This window comes from Lathyrus oleraceus, chromosome 2 (assembly GCF_024323335.1).
Source record: "Lathyrus oleraceus cultivar Zhongwan6 chromosome 2, CAAS_Psat_ZW6_1.0, whole genome shotgun sequence".
Lineage (NCBI taxonomy): Eukaryota > Viridiplantae > Streptophyta > Magnoliopsida > Fabales > Fabaceae > Lathyrus > Lathyrus oleraceus.
Genome location: NC_066580.1, coordinates 440,767,792 through 440,781,091, shown reverse-complemented (window position 1 = coordinate 440,781,091; position 13,300 = coordinate 440,767,792). Strand labels below are relative to the sequence as shown.

General features: G+C 37.7%; 1 protein-coding gene across 1 annotated transcript; it reads left to right on the top strand.

Moving 5' to 3' along the window:
- Positions 1-3,365: 3,365 nt before the first annotated feature.
- On the top strand, positions 3,366-4,277 carry LOC127123616 (uncharacterized). Its single transcript, XM_051053817.1, has 2 exons — positions 3,366-3,742; positions 3,788-4,277. Exons 1-2 carry the CDS (start codon positions 3,366-3,368, stop codon positions 4,275-4,277), a joined length of 867 nt encoding a protein of 288 aa, XP_050909774.1.
- The last annotated feature ends 9,023 nt before the right edge of the window (positions 4,278-13,300 follow it).

Here is a 13,300-nt window from a genome sequence, read left to right as displayed (position 1 = left end):
CACTAAAATTTACGTATTTTCGACTCCGATTTCACATGCATTCTAGTTGTTTTATTGTCATTTTGTTGTGTTATTACTGTGTTTTCCTTTGTTTTCAGGTTTTTACCTTAATAGGAGCCCCGATCGAGAAAAGGAGTGAAAAAGGGCTAAAACCCCTAAAAATCAGCATTTTGTGCTTATGGCCTACCCCATGGCGGGCGCCACAGTCCAAGCCATGACGTGTCCAATTCAAACTTCCATCAACTCCCACGTTTTCCCACCACTTCCACTAAGGCGCCCCACTTTGTGCTTGTGGCGGGCGCCATGGCCTTGTGGCGGGCGCCACAAGAGGAAAACGGTTTCCTCTATTTTCAAGTTGAAGGGCATCCAAGTCAATTCCACCTCTTTTATTTTCCTATAAATAGAAACGCGAATTCAGTTTTACAATCACCCAAACTTAGAGCAGACGAAGATCCGAACGTTGGAACAAGGCGAATTCAGAAGCAACTTTGTTTCACTTAGGCATATATTCAGTTTTATAAAGTGGTAATCGCTTCGCATTGGAGTGTTACCACAATTGTGTAATTGAGTCTGTGATAGAGTATGTACTCGAGTTTGGAGCACTTTGGAAGGAAGTTAATCCTGCCGCCATTTTCTTTTCCGCATTGCAATTTACTCAGCCCTCCGATTGGAGCAGGTTTTTATTACTCGCCTTTACTTTATTTATTTCCCGCACTCGCTTTCACTTTATTTATTTCCCGCACTCGCTTTCACTTTATTTATTTCCCGCACCCGCTTTTACTTTATTTATTTCCCGCACTCGCTTTTACTTTATTTATTTCCTCGCACTCGCTTTAAATTATTTACTTTCCGCACTCGCACTACTTTTATTTATTTTCCGCACTCGCACTACTTTTATTTATTTTAAGGCAATTTTACTTTACCATGTCTAGCTAAATTTATAAGGCTAGAATGTAAGGATCGTAATTAAACCAGTAATCCGTACAATTGTTTGTAGAAACACTTAAGGGCTATTTTAACTTTCAAATTAAGTTTTCCCGCACTTCAATTCTGTTGGGTAAGATCGAAAGCCGTCCAACGTCTTTTTAAACTTAATTGTTTTTAACTATTTCAAAAACAGCGAAAGCGCTTTGTTTAGTTCATTAGGAGTTTTTAACATTAAGAAGAAAAGAGATTTTAAAACTATTTTCGGACGCGTTTATAAGTTTAGAGTCTGGTTCGTAAGAACCTCTTTTGGTTAAGAAATCCAGGTTATAATACTTTTCAACTTAGTCAAGATACTATATTTCTTAAAAATAGGTTTACTACTCTAACACAATGCGCGCCTTTTTATAAGTGACAATAAGAGGTTTTGATTAGGGAGTACAACTCGGTTCTGAATACGCGAAAGCGACAGTTCCTGTTAAATTAGTTCTTTTCAAAGTAGAAAACATTGCCCATAAGTAGTTCTATTAGCAAGTACTTGGATTATCAATTGATTACGTGAATTACATTCAACCCTGTCTTTATTAATTATATTCTATTTCAATACTTTACTTTTTATTGCACACTACAAAAACACCTATTTTGATTGCCTTTGATAAACACCATAACAACAGATAACGATAGATTGACACTTGGTCTCTGTGGTTCGATAATCTTTTATATTACTCTGACGCGTTCGTACACTTGCGAACATCAAGTTTTCCAACGCATCAGGGACTTAGTTCCTAGGCCTAAAGGAATGAATGTTATTGGGACAAAAAATATCTTCAAGAACAAATCTGACGAAAAAGGAGTTGTGACCAGAAATAAGGCTAGACTTGTTGCTCAAGGATACACTCAAATTGAAGGGGTTGATTTTGATGAGACTTTTTCCCCTGTTGCTCGCTTGAATCAATAAGACTACTGTTAGGAGTGACTTGTTTGCTTAAATTTAAGCTATTTCAAATGGATGTGAAAAATGCCTTCTTAAATGGGTACTTAAATGAAGAAGTCTATGTTGAACAACCCAAGGGGTTCATAGATCCTAACTTTCTAGATCATGTTAACAAACTAAGGAAAGCTCTCTATGGATTAAATCAAGCACCTAGGGTCTGGTATGAAAGGCTCACTGAGTTCCTTGTCAATAATGGAGATAGGAAATGAGGAACAAACAAGACATTGTTTGTTAAAGAAGAGCATGATAAAGTCATGATAACTCAAATATATGTTGATATTATTGTGTTTGGAAGTATGTCGAACCAGATGGTCCAACATTTTGTCAGGTAGATGCAATATGAATTTGAAATGAGTCTTATTGGTGAATTAACTTACTTTCTTGGGCTCCAAGTCAAACAAATGGATGACATTATCTTCATCTCTCAAAGCAATTATGTTAAAAGTATAGTAAAAAAAGTTTGGCATGGAAAATGCTAGTCATAAAAGGACACCTGCACCACCCACTTGAAATTGACTAAAGATGAAAATGGTGTAAATATGGATCAAAGTTTGTACAGGAGTATGATTGGTAGTTTGTTGTATCTTACAGCTAGAAGACTTGATATTACACTTGTTGTAGGAGTATGTGAAAGGCATCAGTTTGAACCCAAAATGAGTCATATTACTCAAGTGAAAAGGATCCTAAAGTATATCAATGGAACTAGTGACTATGGAATGTTGTAATCTCATAATGCAAATTCCTTGATTATAGGATACTGTGATGCAGATTGGGCAGGCATTGCTGATGATAGAAATAACACTTATGGAGGATGTTTCTTCTTGGGAAATAATCTTATATCTTGGTTCAGCAAGAAGCAAAATAATGTGTCTTTATTTACGGCTGAGGCTTAATATATTGCAGCAGGAAGCAGTTATTCTCAATTAATTTGGATGAAACAAAAGTTAGAAGAATACAATGTCCATCATGATGTCATGACATTATATTGTGACAACCTAAGTGCTATTAACATTTCCAAGAATTCTATTCAGCACGGCAGAACTAAGCATATTGATATCTGTCATCATTTTATTAGGGATCTTGTTGAAGACAAAATTGTTACTCTTGAGCATGTAACCACTGAGAAGCAACTGACAGATATTTTTACTAAAGCCTTAGATGCATATCAGTTTGAAAAACTAAGGGGAGAATTGGGCATTTGCATACTTGAAGAATTATAGCAATTACTGAAATAGAGATATGGAAATAAAATTTTCTCTTCCCTCCATTTAATGGTGCACAAAACTCAAGGAATATCATTACAAATTTTCCTTATTTCCCAATGCGCCATCCTAGCTACTCTATCAACATCATTCACGATACCTCATTTATTCTCTCTCTCAACCTTACTCTCAGTCACTCTCATCTCTCTATCTTCTCTTTGCAGTCCATACATCAAATCTCCAAAATGTCTCAACCTTCTCTCTCAACTTCTAGCAAGCACACCAAGGAGCAATCGAACCATAAAAATGTTGGTACTGAGATAGATCTCTCTGATGTCATTACTGATGTCATTCCCCTCTCGATGTTTCATGTCCATGCAAGAACATCTACTTCGAGGAAAGGCAAGTCCTCTAAAGTAAGTACCTCTTCCTCTCCATCCATGACTGCTAGAAATATAAAAACTCTTGAATCCTCTACTGTTGTAAAGAAACCTCGTTCTATGACTAGTATGTATCTTGATCCCATTAGCGTTGAACCTAATGTTGGTGATTTTGAAGAATGGCATGTTATGCCAAATGTTATGGAAGATGTTGAAGCCTCTGAAACCAGTAATAGACCTAGGTTTATTACTATTTAGGATCTTGACTCTAATGATGTACCCAACAGTCAAAGACTGACTCCAAGAATAGATAAAAGATTTAATAACATAAAAGGTCAAGCTATTGAATCCTCCAGCACGCCCTCCAAATCTCTCAGGAAAAGAGCTAGTGTTGGCCCTACAAAAAGATGGAGAAAGGTTATTACTCCCGTTTATAAGAAGAAATCTCTTAAGAGGAAGGAAGTTCCTTCCGAGTCTAGTGATTCGGACCGTGATGTCGAACACAATGTTCAGGACATTGTTTCTACTGCTAGAAAGCAAGCATTTGGGAAGAAGATTCCAGCAAATATTCCGGAAGTTCCAATTGACAACATCTCCTTTCACTCTATAGAGAATGTTGAAAAATGGAAATTTTTTTATCAAAGAAGATTAACACTTGAAAGTGAACTAGGCAAAGATGCTTTTGAATGCAAAGAGGTGATGAGTCTGATTCAAGAGGCTGGATTAATGAAAACTGTGACTGGATTTGGCAAGTGTTATGAAATGCTTGTTAAATAATTTATTGTGAACATCTCAAAGGAATGTGATAACAAGAGGAGTAAGGAGTTTAGAAAAGTGTATGTTAGAGGAAGATTCACGGATTTTTCTCCTAAAATAATAAATAGGTTTTTGGGCAGAAATGAAGAAGAACAAAGATGAAGTGGAAGTCTCTAAAAATGTTATCTATAGAGAGATTACTGCTTAACAACTAAAGGAATGGCCAAGGAAAGGGAAGTTGTCAGCAAGTGCCTTGAGTGTGAAGTATGTTGTACTTCACAGGATTGGAGCTGCTAATTGGGTTCCAACTAATCACACTTCCAACATCGCTACAGGATTAGGTAAGTTTATTTATATTATAGGAACCAAGTCAAGTTTTGATTTTGGATCCTATGTCTTTGATCAAATTATGAAGCATGTTGCGTCTTATGTTGTGAAGATGCCAATAGCTTTTCCCTCATTAATCTGTGGTGTTATTCTGAGTCAACACCCAAGTATCTTAATTAGTTCTGATAGTGTTTGCAAACGAAACCCTCCTCTCTCATCACATTATATGTTGTTCACTGGGAAACATGTTCCAGACATTGTCATGACATCTGGATAGACATCTTCTAGGCCTACTACTAGAACATGCATCCTTGCTGAGCTAAAAGATACATGCAAGACCTTGGATGAAACTATCAAAAGATGATCTAAGAGGAAAAGTGATAACACCAGATTACACCATTATTTTGACTCGTTTTGTACATGTTTTGTTATAGTTTTATCTCTCTTTCTAGTATTATGTGGGTACTTTGTCTATATTTCAGGTATTTAACCATATTGGGACCACATGCAAAGAAAGGAAACAATTCGGATGCAAAACAATGAAAAAATGGAGATTTGCACTCAAGGCTACCTACATGGCGTTCGCCATAGAGGTAGCCACCAGGAGAATGACGTGTCCCACGTTTCAACGGTTAAAAGACTTGGTCATTCCCACGTTACCAAGATGGCGTTCTCCATGCAGGGGATGACGTTCTCCATGCAGGGGACGACGTTCGTCATCCTTTATTTTTGTGCTGCAATTGGAAAAGGGCATTGCTTGGTATTCCACTCTTACCATGTTTCCCTATATTTTCTCCCACGATTTGAGAAGGTTTCACTTGACATTTTAGGGTTTAGGATCATTATAAATAATGATTTATTTAGCTTACTAAGGCATCCAAGCTTAGTACCAACATAAGCCATAAATTCAGTATCATTAGACCTTTAACTCCTTACATCAAAGGGTTATCGCATTTTGTTCTTGTATCAAGCTTGTAGCACTTTTATTTTAAAGTTATTTATCTTCCCGCATTTACATTCCATCGAAGTTTATTTCCGTCTACCCGCATTGTATCAGATTCAAGTCTCCGATTGGAGCAGGTTCTTATTTTATTCAGCTTTATTTACGCTTTAATTGCTTTATCTATTTAATATCTTTGCTTTATTTTCCTCACTTTATTTATCGTATTTTATTTCCTCGCCTTTGCCTTTAAACCTCTTTATTTAAATCTGTCATTATGTTTAATTCTAAATCTAAACCAAATGCCTTTTTACTTACCATGATCAAGTCTAGCTAATTTATTTGTACAAGAATGTGAAGATCGTCATTTGAAGGTACTCTATCCGTTATTTCTTTGGGATTATAATTTTGGGCGGTTTTGGTTTTAACGTAACTTTTCCTAACTTAATCAAATCCGCTACTACGAATGTAGAATAGTGATAACGTCGGATAAGATCGAAAGTTGTCTGACACTAAAGATTAAAATTGGTTATTTTTTGTTTGTAAATACCGTGAAAGCACTTTATTAATTACTTAGGAGGTTTAATATTTCTAGGAGAAGGTTTTAAAACTATTTGTGAACGCACGCGCCTATAGGTTTAGGATTCAGTCACCTGAGCGGAAGCTAGGGACCCTTTTTATTTAAACTTACCAATCAAAATCACTTTTCAACTAAGTAAAGAATTTAATTCCTTAAAATAGGATTTACTACTTTACGCAATTAGAGTCGGACATATGTGATAATGGACAGTATAAATTAAAGAGTAAAATCCGATTTTGAATACGCGGAAGCGACAATCCCTGTTTAATTGAGTTCTTTTCAAGGTAGAAAATATTGCCCCGTACAATAATCATATTAGAATCAACCAAGAGTATTGTTAATTGATGTGAACCACGTTCTAGTATTACTTGTCTGAACTTATTGAAGTTTATTATTTCAACTTTTCCCATACTTAACTCATTCGCCTTATATAAAGACCGTAACAGTTAGAAACAATAGATTTGATTATTGGTCTTTGTGGGATCGATATCTTTTAAAACTACGTGATAGATTGTACACTTGCAGTTAGTTATTCCGATAGACTCATAATATCGTGAACAAGTTTTTGGCGCTGTTTCCCGGGACCAATTACGTCAAAATTTTGTAACTTGTTGTTACATTGTCTAGATTAAGGCACTCTATCTCTATCACTATGCATCACCAAAAAATTTCTTAGAATTACCGCTCTCAATATTTTGAAGTCCCGCATGAGTCTCATAAATCCAATCTTAAGATTATATCGTATAATTGCATTGAAATGCTAACTCTATCCAACCTAGAATATACCATACGAAGATTTATGGCAATACAAACCATATGGAATAAGGAATTTATAAACCAAATTTTTAACACTAAATAAAACCTTAAGAAACTGGACACACTGGTCGACTCCCTGGTCACAGGAAGCAAAGCATTGGAGACTAAAATCTCCCTACTTGCATAAACACCTTTAGGCATTTCCCTTGAGAAACACATTATTATAGTAGCAACCAGTAGTGAAAAACTGATCGAAAATCCTAAGGAGAGCAATAATGAGGTGAAAGAAATTTTAGATGAGAAACGAATAGAGACCCTAAAAACTATCCGCACTAATTTGCCTCTATCCGAGGTCCCGCACAAAAATAGAAAGCTAAAGGACTATAAAACGAACGAAAATAAAGGATTATTAGCTTTTAAGACAAGGAAAGAAAAATCTGAACTCAAAAGGCTAATACCTATAATCATACCTGAACCACCTTGCAGAAAAGGAAAAAGAAAAGGTGAAGGATATGAGAGATGGATCGATAAGTGTCCATGGAAACCAAAGACTATTGAAAGTTCAATCGAGGAATTATCCTCTAAAGAACCCCCATGAGCATTCGCATCTCTCAGCTTTGTCGAGCTACTGGCATTAAACAAAGCTCTGCGTGGGAGGCAACCCACAATTTCATTTTCTTTATTATGCATATTTTATTTCTTTATATATAATAGTGATTTATTTTCTTCCTACTAATAAGATTAATTGTTGGTTGATTTCACTCTAGGTATCAGCATTCTTTGTTCCTACTAACCATACTTTTAGGATGTAGAACTTGGATGATATGCACATCCACTTCAGAGATGAAGCCTAGAAGAAACGCTATTTAGAATTATCTGAAAGACCCATGCTACCTACCATATACCCTAATTCTCACTGCCTAGAGGCCCTAGGGATCGAGCCTAACATCAGATCCATGTGTAACCAGTTGGATTGGGATGAATACTCAGAGAGGAAAAGTGTTACATACCGGAACCTTACTTTGGAGTTCCTGAGTTCACTAACCCAGGAGCCTTATAGTGGTCGTGGATTCAAGAGAGAGAATATCACATTCAGATTATTTGGACGTGAATACACCTTTAACCATAGGGACTTTGCAAAACTTCTAGGATTCCAGTATGGCCTAGCCGTTGTAACCGAGGTATTTTATGATAAGGATACGCAGGATAAGCTTGATACTTTCTGGGGAGCTATTACCACCGAAGGTAATCCCGACCCATCCACCTAACTCTCCACTTACATCCACAACTCGACACTTAGGTACTTCTAGATGATTTTAGCCCAAACCTTCTTTGGTAGGAGTGAGGATAGCAAACCGATTATCCTAGAAGAACTATTATTTCTCTGTCGTGTCTCTGAGTCAGAACCAGTTGAATATGGAACTTTCCTTATAGCTAACCTTGAAGGAGTTTCTAGGTCGACGGAAGGCCCAACCCATGTAGGAGGAACCATAACACAAATAGCCTCTACCTTGAACCTCCAAAACCAACTCTCCCACCTAGTCTTGTATTGTGGATTCACCCTCCTCGATATGGATTATTGCTTAGAACATGGCCTGGTAAGACGAGTGTACTTCAGGATTAACGAGTATAAACTACTCATTAATAATGAGGTGGTACACCATTTTACCTTACCCCAGAAAGAACCAACATTTATAAAAAGAAAATCTAAAAATATAATCTAGAAGGACAGGGAGAGACACCGATCAGACCCACCACCCCTCCAACTCCAGAATACCATCCATCACCTCTCTCAGATAGATCTACTGTGTTTTCCTCTATAGGACCAACACAGAGGTGCAACAATGACTATGAACTCAATGTTATGCGCCAGGAGATTGTTTTCCTTCGCGGAGAAATTTGCGACCTCACTTCACAGATGGAAGTGGCTAACGCCACTCACACAACAGAGACAAATTTCCTATGGAGTGAACTCCGTAGTCTTTAACGCCAGGTTACTGCAGCTCAAACATCCAGACCATCCCAGATCTCGGGATATCCATTGCTGAAGGAGAATTTGCGACCCAAAGCGCGGCGGAAATTAAAAATTTCTCCTTTAGAGATCCTTACGAATGGTCATGATCAGTGATAGAATATTTACCTCTTGTGACGGTTGAAACCTTTGGTGCAGATCTCTTGTGACGATCAAAACCTTTGATGCAAATCCACGAAGCGATCACGAACGTTGAACGATGACAACGTCTCTACTCAGTCCACACGAACGGCTTCCTTCAATCTCAGTGTTAGCTGGTACGAATGAAGGCTTTGAGTGAGAGAGAGAGAGAGAGTGAAAACGAAAATAATGCAACCGCAAATTTTTGCTTCTGCACAAGGGTTCTATTTATAGAACCACTTGTGTGGGCTTCAAGCTAAAAGCCCACTTAAGTGTATTTTGGCCCATATCTTATAATATGCCCAAAATCACTTAAGCTCATGGTACCTTACCATATTTCGTATTCTACTCAAGTACATCGTACCTTACGATACTCTATAACTCACTTAAGGGCACCGTACCTTACGGTATTCCTTAGTTACTCTATCTCTCATCAATCCGTCCTTTGTGTGTGACCCTGTAGGTTTCCGTGACGTTGGCAATTATATTAAATCACGCATTTAACATAATAAACAGTGAGCGGTATCTAGCAACACATCACTGCTACCCAAGACACGAAAATGTCATGTGATCTGACAATTCCTTCTGTGATAATACTTATGTGTATAATTACCCTTTTGCCCTTATGTCTATATTGAACACAAGGCATAGACTGTGTCATCCTTGTCCAGTTCAATATTGGGCCCATAGACATTTATCCTGTTATGCAGGATGGGCAAATTCCATCTAGGTCACTCATGTCCCTCAGCATGCTTTGTGGAGTACCCATCAACTGCCTTTATGGTTATCCGGTTACGGACAACGTTGGATCAACAATAAAGCACTCGACTCTACATCTAGGATCCATAGTGGTTTCAGGTCGAAGAGTGGAATACACTATTATCACCATGAGAATAACTTATGACACCTTGCATAACTTTCTATATAGTATTCTCATAGCGGGTCAATCCGGTATAAATATTACTCCTAATATTCATACCTATGTTTAAGACTTGATAACTCTTTATCCATGATCCATGAGATGTGATCATCAGTCTACAAACATAATAGTCTTAATGCTTTAATGTTATCCCACTTCACACTAAAGCTCGACTACGGATACTTTAGGAATAATGTCCTTATGTTTAATGTGTTCTCATGATTAAGTCACACTTAATACATTAAACGGACTATCTATTCCAGGGACTTTATTAATCAACCATAATAAAGAGAATGCCTTTTATTATTCGATACAAGTACCAAAATGTATTGGCCTCTAGGGCTTACACCAACAATTGCATCCCCGCCAATAGTATTCGCTGAAAAGTCATTCATGATGGAAGAAGAATTTATTTTTACCGTTATCATCACTATTAATGTTATTCATACTTATTATCTTTTTAATTTTTCTTTTTACTTCAATTTTTTTAAGTATTGCATCATTTAACATATTTTTAATCTCATCATGAGTCATATTATTTTGTATGTGTCAACTTCAAGGTTAATCTGTGCTAATATACTATGCAATCAACTGTCTCGAACAAAATGGCAAGATTACTCAAAAAGGGCCCAAAAATACACCAAAGACTCTTCAAGGCCCAAAAGTTTGCAACTTAAGGCCCATCTACCGCCCAGCCAAAGATGGTGTTCGCCATCCAGTACATGGCGTTCGCCATGGGTCCTAGAATGTGAATCTCGGGACAGAAGCAAAAACCTTCATTTTCTCCCCACTTTTGACATTCCTTCTTCTTCCCAATCCCACTATCTTCTACCTTAAACTCCATTTACAACCCTATTCACTAACATAACTCCCCATAACTCAAATACCCACTCAATTTCCATACACTCACTCAAATTTCCATCACTAAATACTCATTTTCTCACTAAAATCCTCAAAACCCCCATTCCTCATTTTCACCAAATTTCTTTACAACAATGGTAGCCATAGAAGGAATTATCTTTCGTGAGGGAAGGGACCGTAACAAACAAATGCAAAAATATCAAGAATTGCTGACCCAAGAATTTTTCTCTACCAAGTATATCGAAAACAACTACTTATATAATTTAGGCATTCATAATTGTGTGTACTATTTGTTAGAGAATTTAAGCCTTCAACATTTGTTTAACCGTAGAGACAACACCTATGAGACTCTGACTAGGGAATTTTTGAGTTCCCTCATGTACACTGTTAGACCAAACACTGCGAGTACCATGGGCACAGTTAAGTTTTGCATGTTCAATGTGGAATATGAATTTACTACTGACCAACTTGTAGGTTTGTTGGATTATCCCACGGGGAAGGTGTTTTATGTGAGGCACCATTAGACACTGCCTGGGCCATTGAGGCATTCCAGGTGTGGAGAGATCTGACAGGTCTCACTACTGATTCCTTTGAGGGAAATTTGGCGCCTGATATCCATAACCCGATCATACATGTTTTCCAACAACTGTTGGCAGATACTATATTTGACTGGGAGAATTTTAACAAATTAAATGCCAAAGAATTTCTCTACCTACAGGCAACTCTGACTCAGCGACAGCTGAATTCGGTCCCTTTCATGATAGCCCACATGTGTGCTGTTGTGAAGAAGAAGGGGACCATTTCTTTTGGAGGATTGATTACCTCCACCGCTCGTGCTCTAGGGCTTGATATTGAGCTAGCTATGTAGAATCCTTACCGCCTCGTACTTTGGACCTTACTCTTTTGAGACATATGAGGCTCTGGAAGGTAAGGAAGGAAGGAGGATACAATATCATGGTCAAAAATCATGAGATTAGAAGTATTGTTTTGCCATGTCCTGCCCGTACAGATGTACGTCAAAGGGCCAACTGGACTTCTAATTTGCAGGCCCCACCTTATACCTACCTGATGCCAATGGATATTCCCTAGAATATTAATTTTGAGGATGATGTGACTGATGATGAGTATGAGCGGAGACATATGTCTCCCGTTCATGATGCCCCTCGACCACCTACACACACTGCACCTGGTTATGCTAACTCTTTTGCAAGTACCTCTTCCAGTTTTACTTACATCGAGGACATGTATTGGGATTAGATGGCACGCGAGGAAGAGCGTGACGTCTTATTTTATGCCATGTATAAACAACAATAGGATATGATGGAGTTCTTGCGGGAATCAAAATGCCATACAAAATGCTCCCTCAGATTCATGGTGGACGCCCAAGTCACCATGGCCGCATAACAAATGCGTCTGCAAGGTGCACATGCACGCGACTTTGATCATGTGCATGCAAACCAGACATCCATAATAGGGAAACTCCAGAGTTTACAAGCGTCCAACGCCTCACTCTCATCCCGAGTCTAGTAGCTCAAAATCTCTTAGGGTTCCCATCATCGGAGCCGAAGCCGTCATCCCCGGCATCCCGACCATCCAGGAGAGGAGAGTGGAGGCCACCTGTAGCATCCCCTCCAGGTTTTTCCGTTCCTTTCTCTTACCTTCATCGAAACATTGAGGAAAATGTTTGGTTTAAGTGTGGGAGAGGAACTTTACTGTTTTTATTTTGCTGTTTTCATTTTTTATTTACTTTTATTTTCTATTTGTTATTTTCAGTTTAGGTTGTCTGTTGTGTCAATTTATGTGATGTCAAGTCTTTATGCGTGGTTTTTCTGTAGTTTACTAATTCTCCCATTTCATGAGCCATAATAATAATAAAAATTGAAAAAGAAAACAAGTGTTTTATTTGAAAATTTTAGGCTATTAGACAAGTTACGGATAGGTTATGGAGACTTGGGAAAGCCCCCAAAAGATCAGTATCGTCTCAACACTGTAAGTCTCCTAATTATAAATATCAATTTGGATACTTTTTATGCCATGGCCTTGAAATCTCGCCCCTAAGTAAGTCTCTGAGTAGTTTATCCTAGTAGTCAGCACCATCTGAATTACCATCGAGTAAGTAAACGAATGAAAATAGGTGAATGATCCCATTTTAAAGAAAAAGAAAAGAAAAGAAAAGAGAATTTTTGGAAAAGTAAGAAGAAAAAAAAGGAATCCGCCTTCTAAGTTAGGTGACCCTCACCCGGTCACTTAGCCTAACGACTGTGAAACCACTAAGAATATTGTATATTCACCAGAATTTTTAGCATAATATGGATCAGGGTCATTAACAGGTTCGTCTGTCGTGTGTAAATAGATAACGGGCTTAATGTGATTACTCCTTAATGAAAAAGGGACGAAAAATGGGATGAGTAAGTTAGGCTTAGGCATAATGACATGATGCGAATTCGTTTGTATAGGAAGGAGACTTATGACTGCAATTGCGGAATATGTTGTTACGATACTCTTTAGC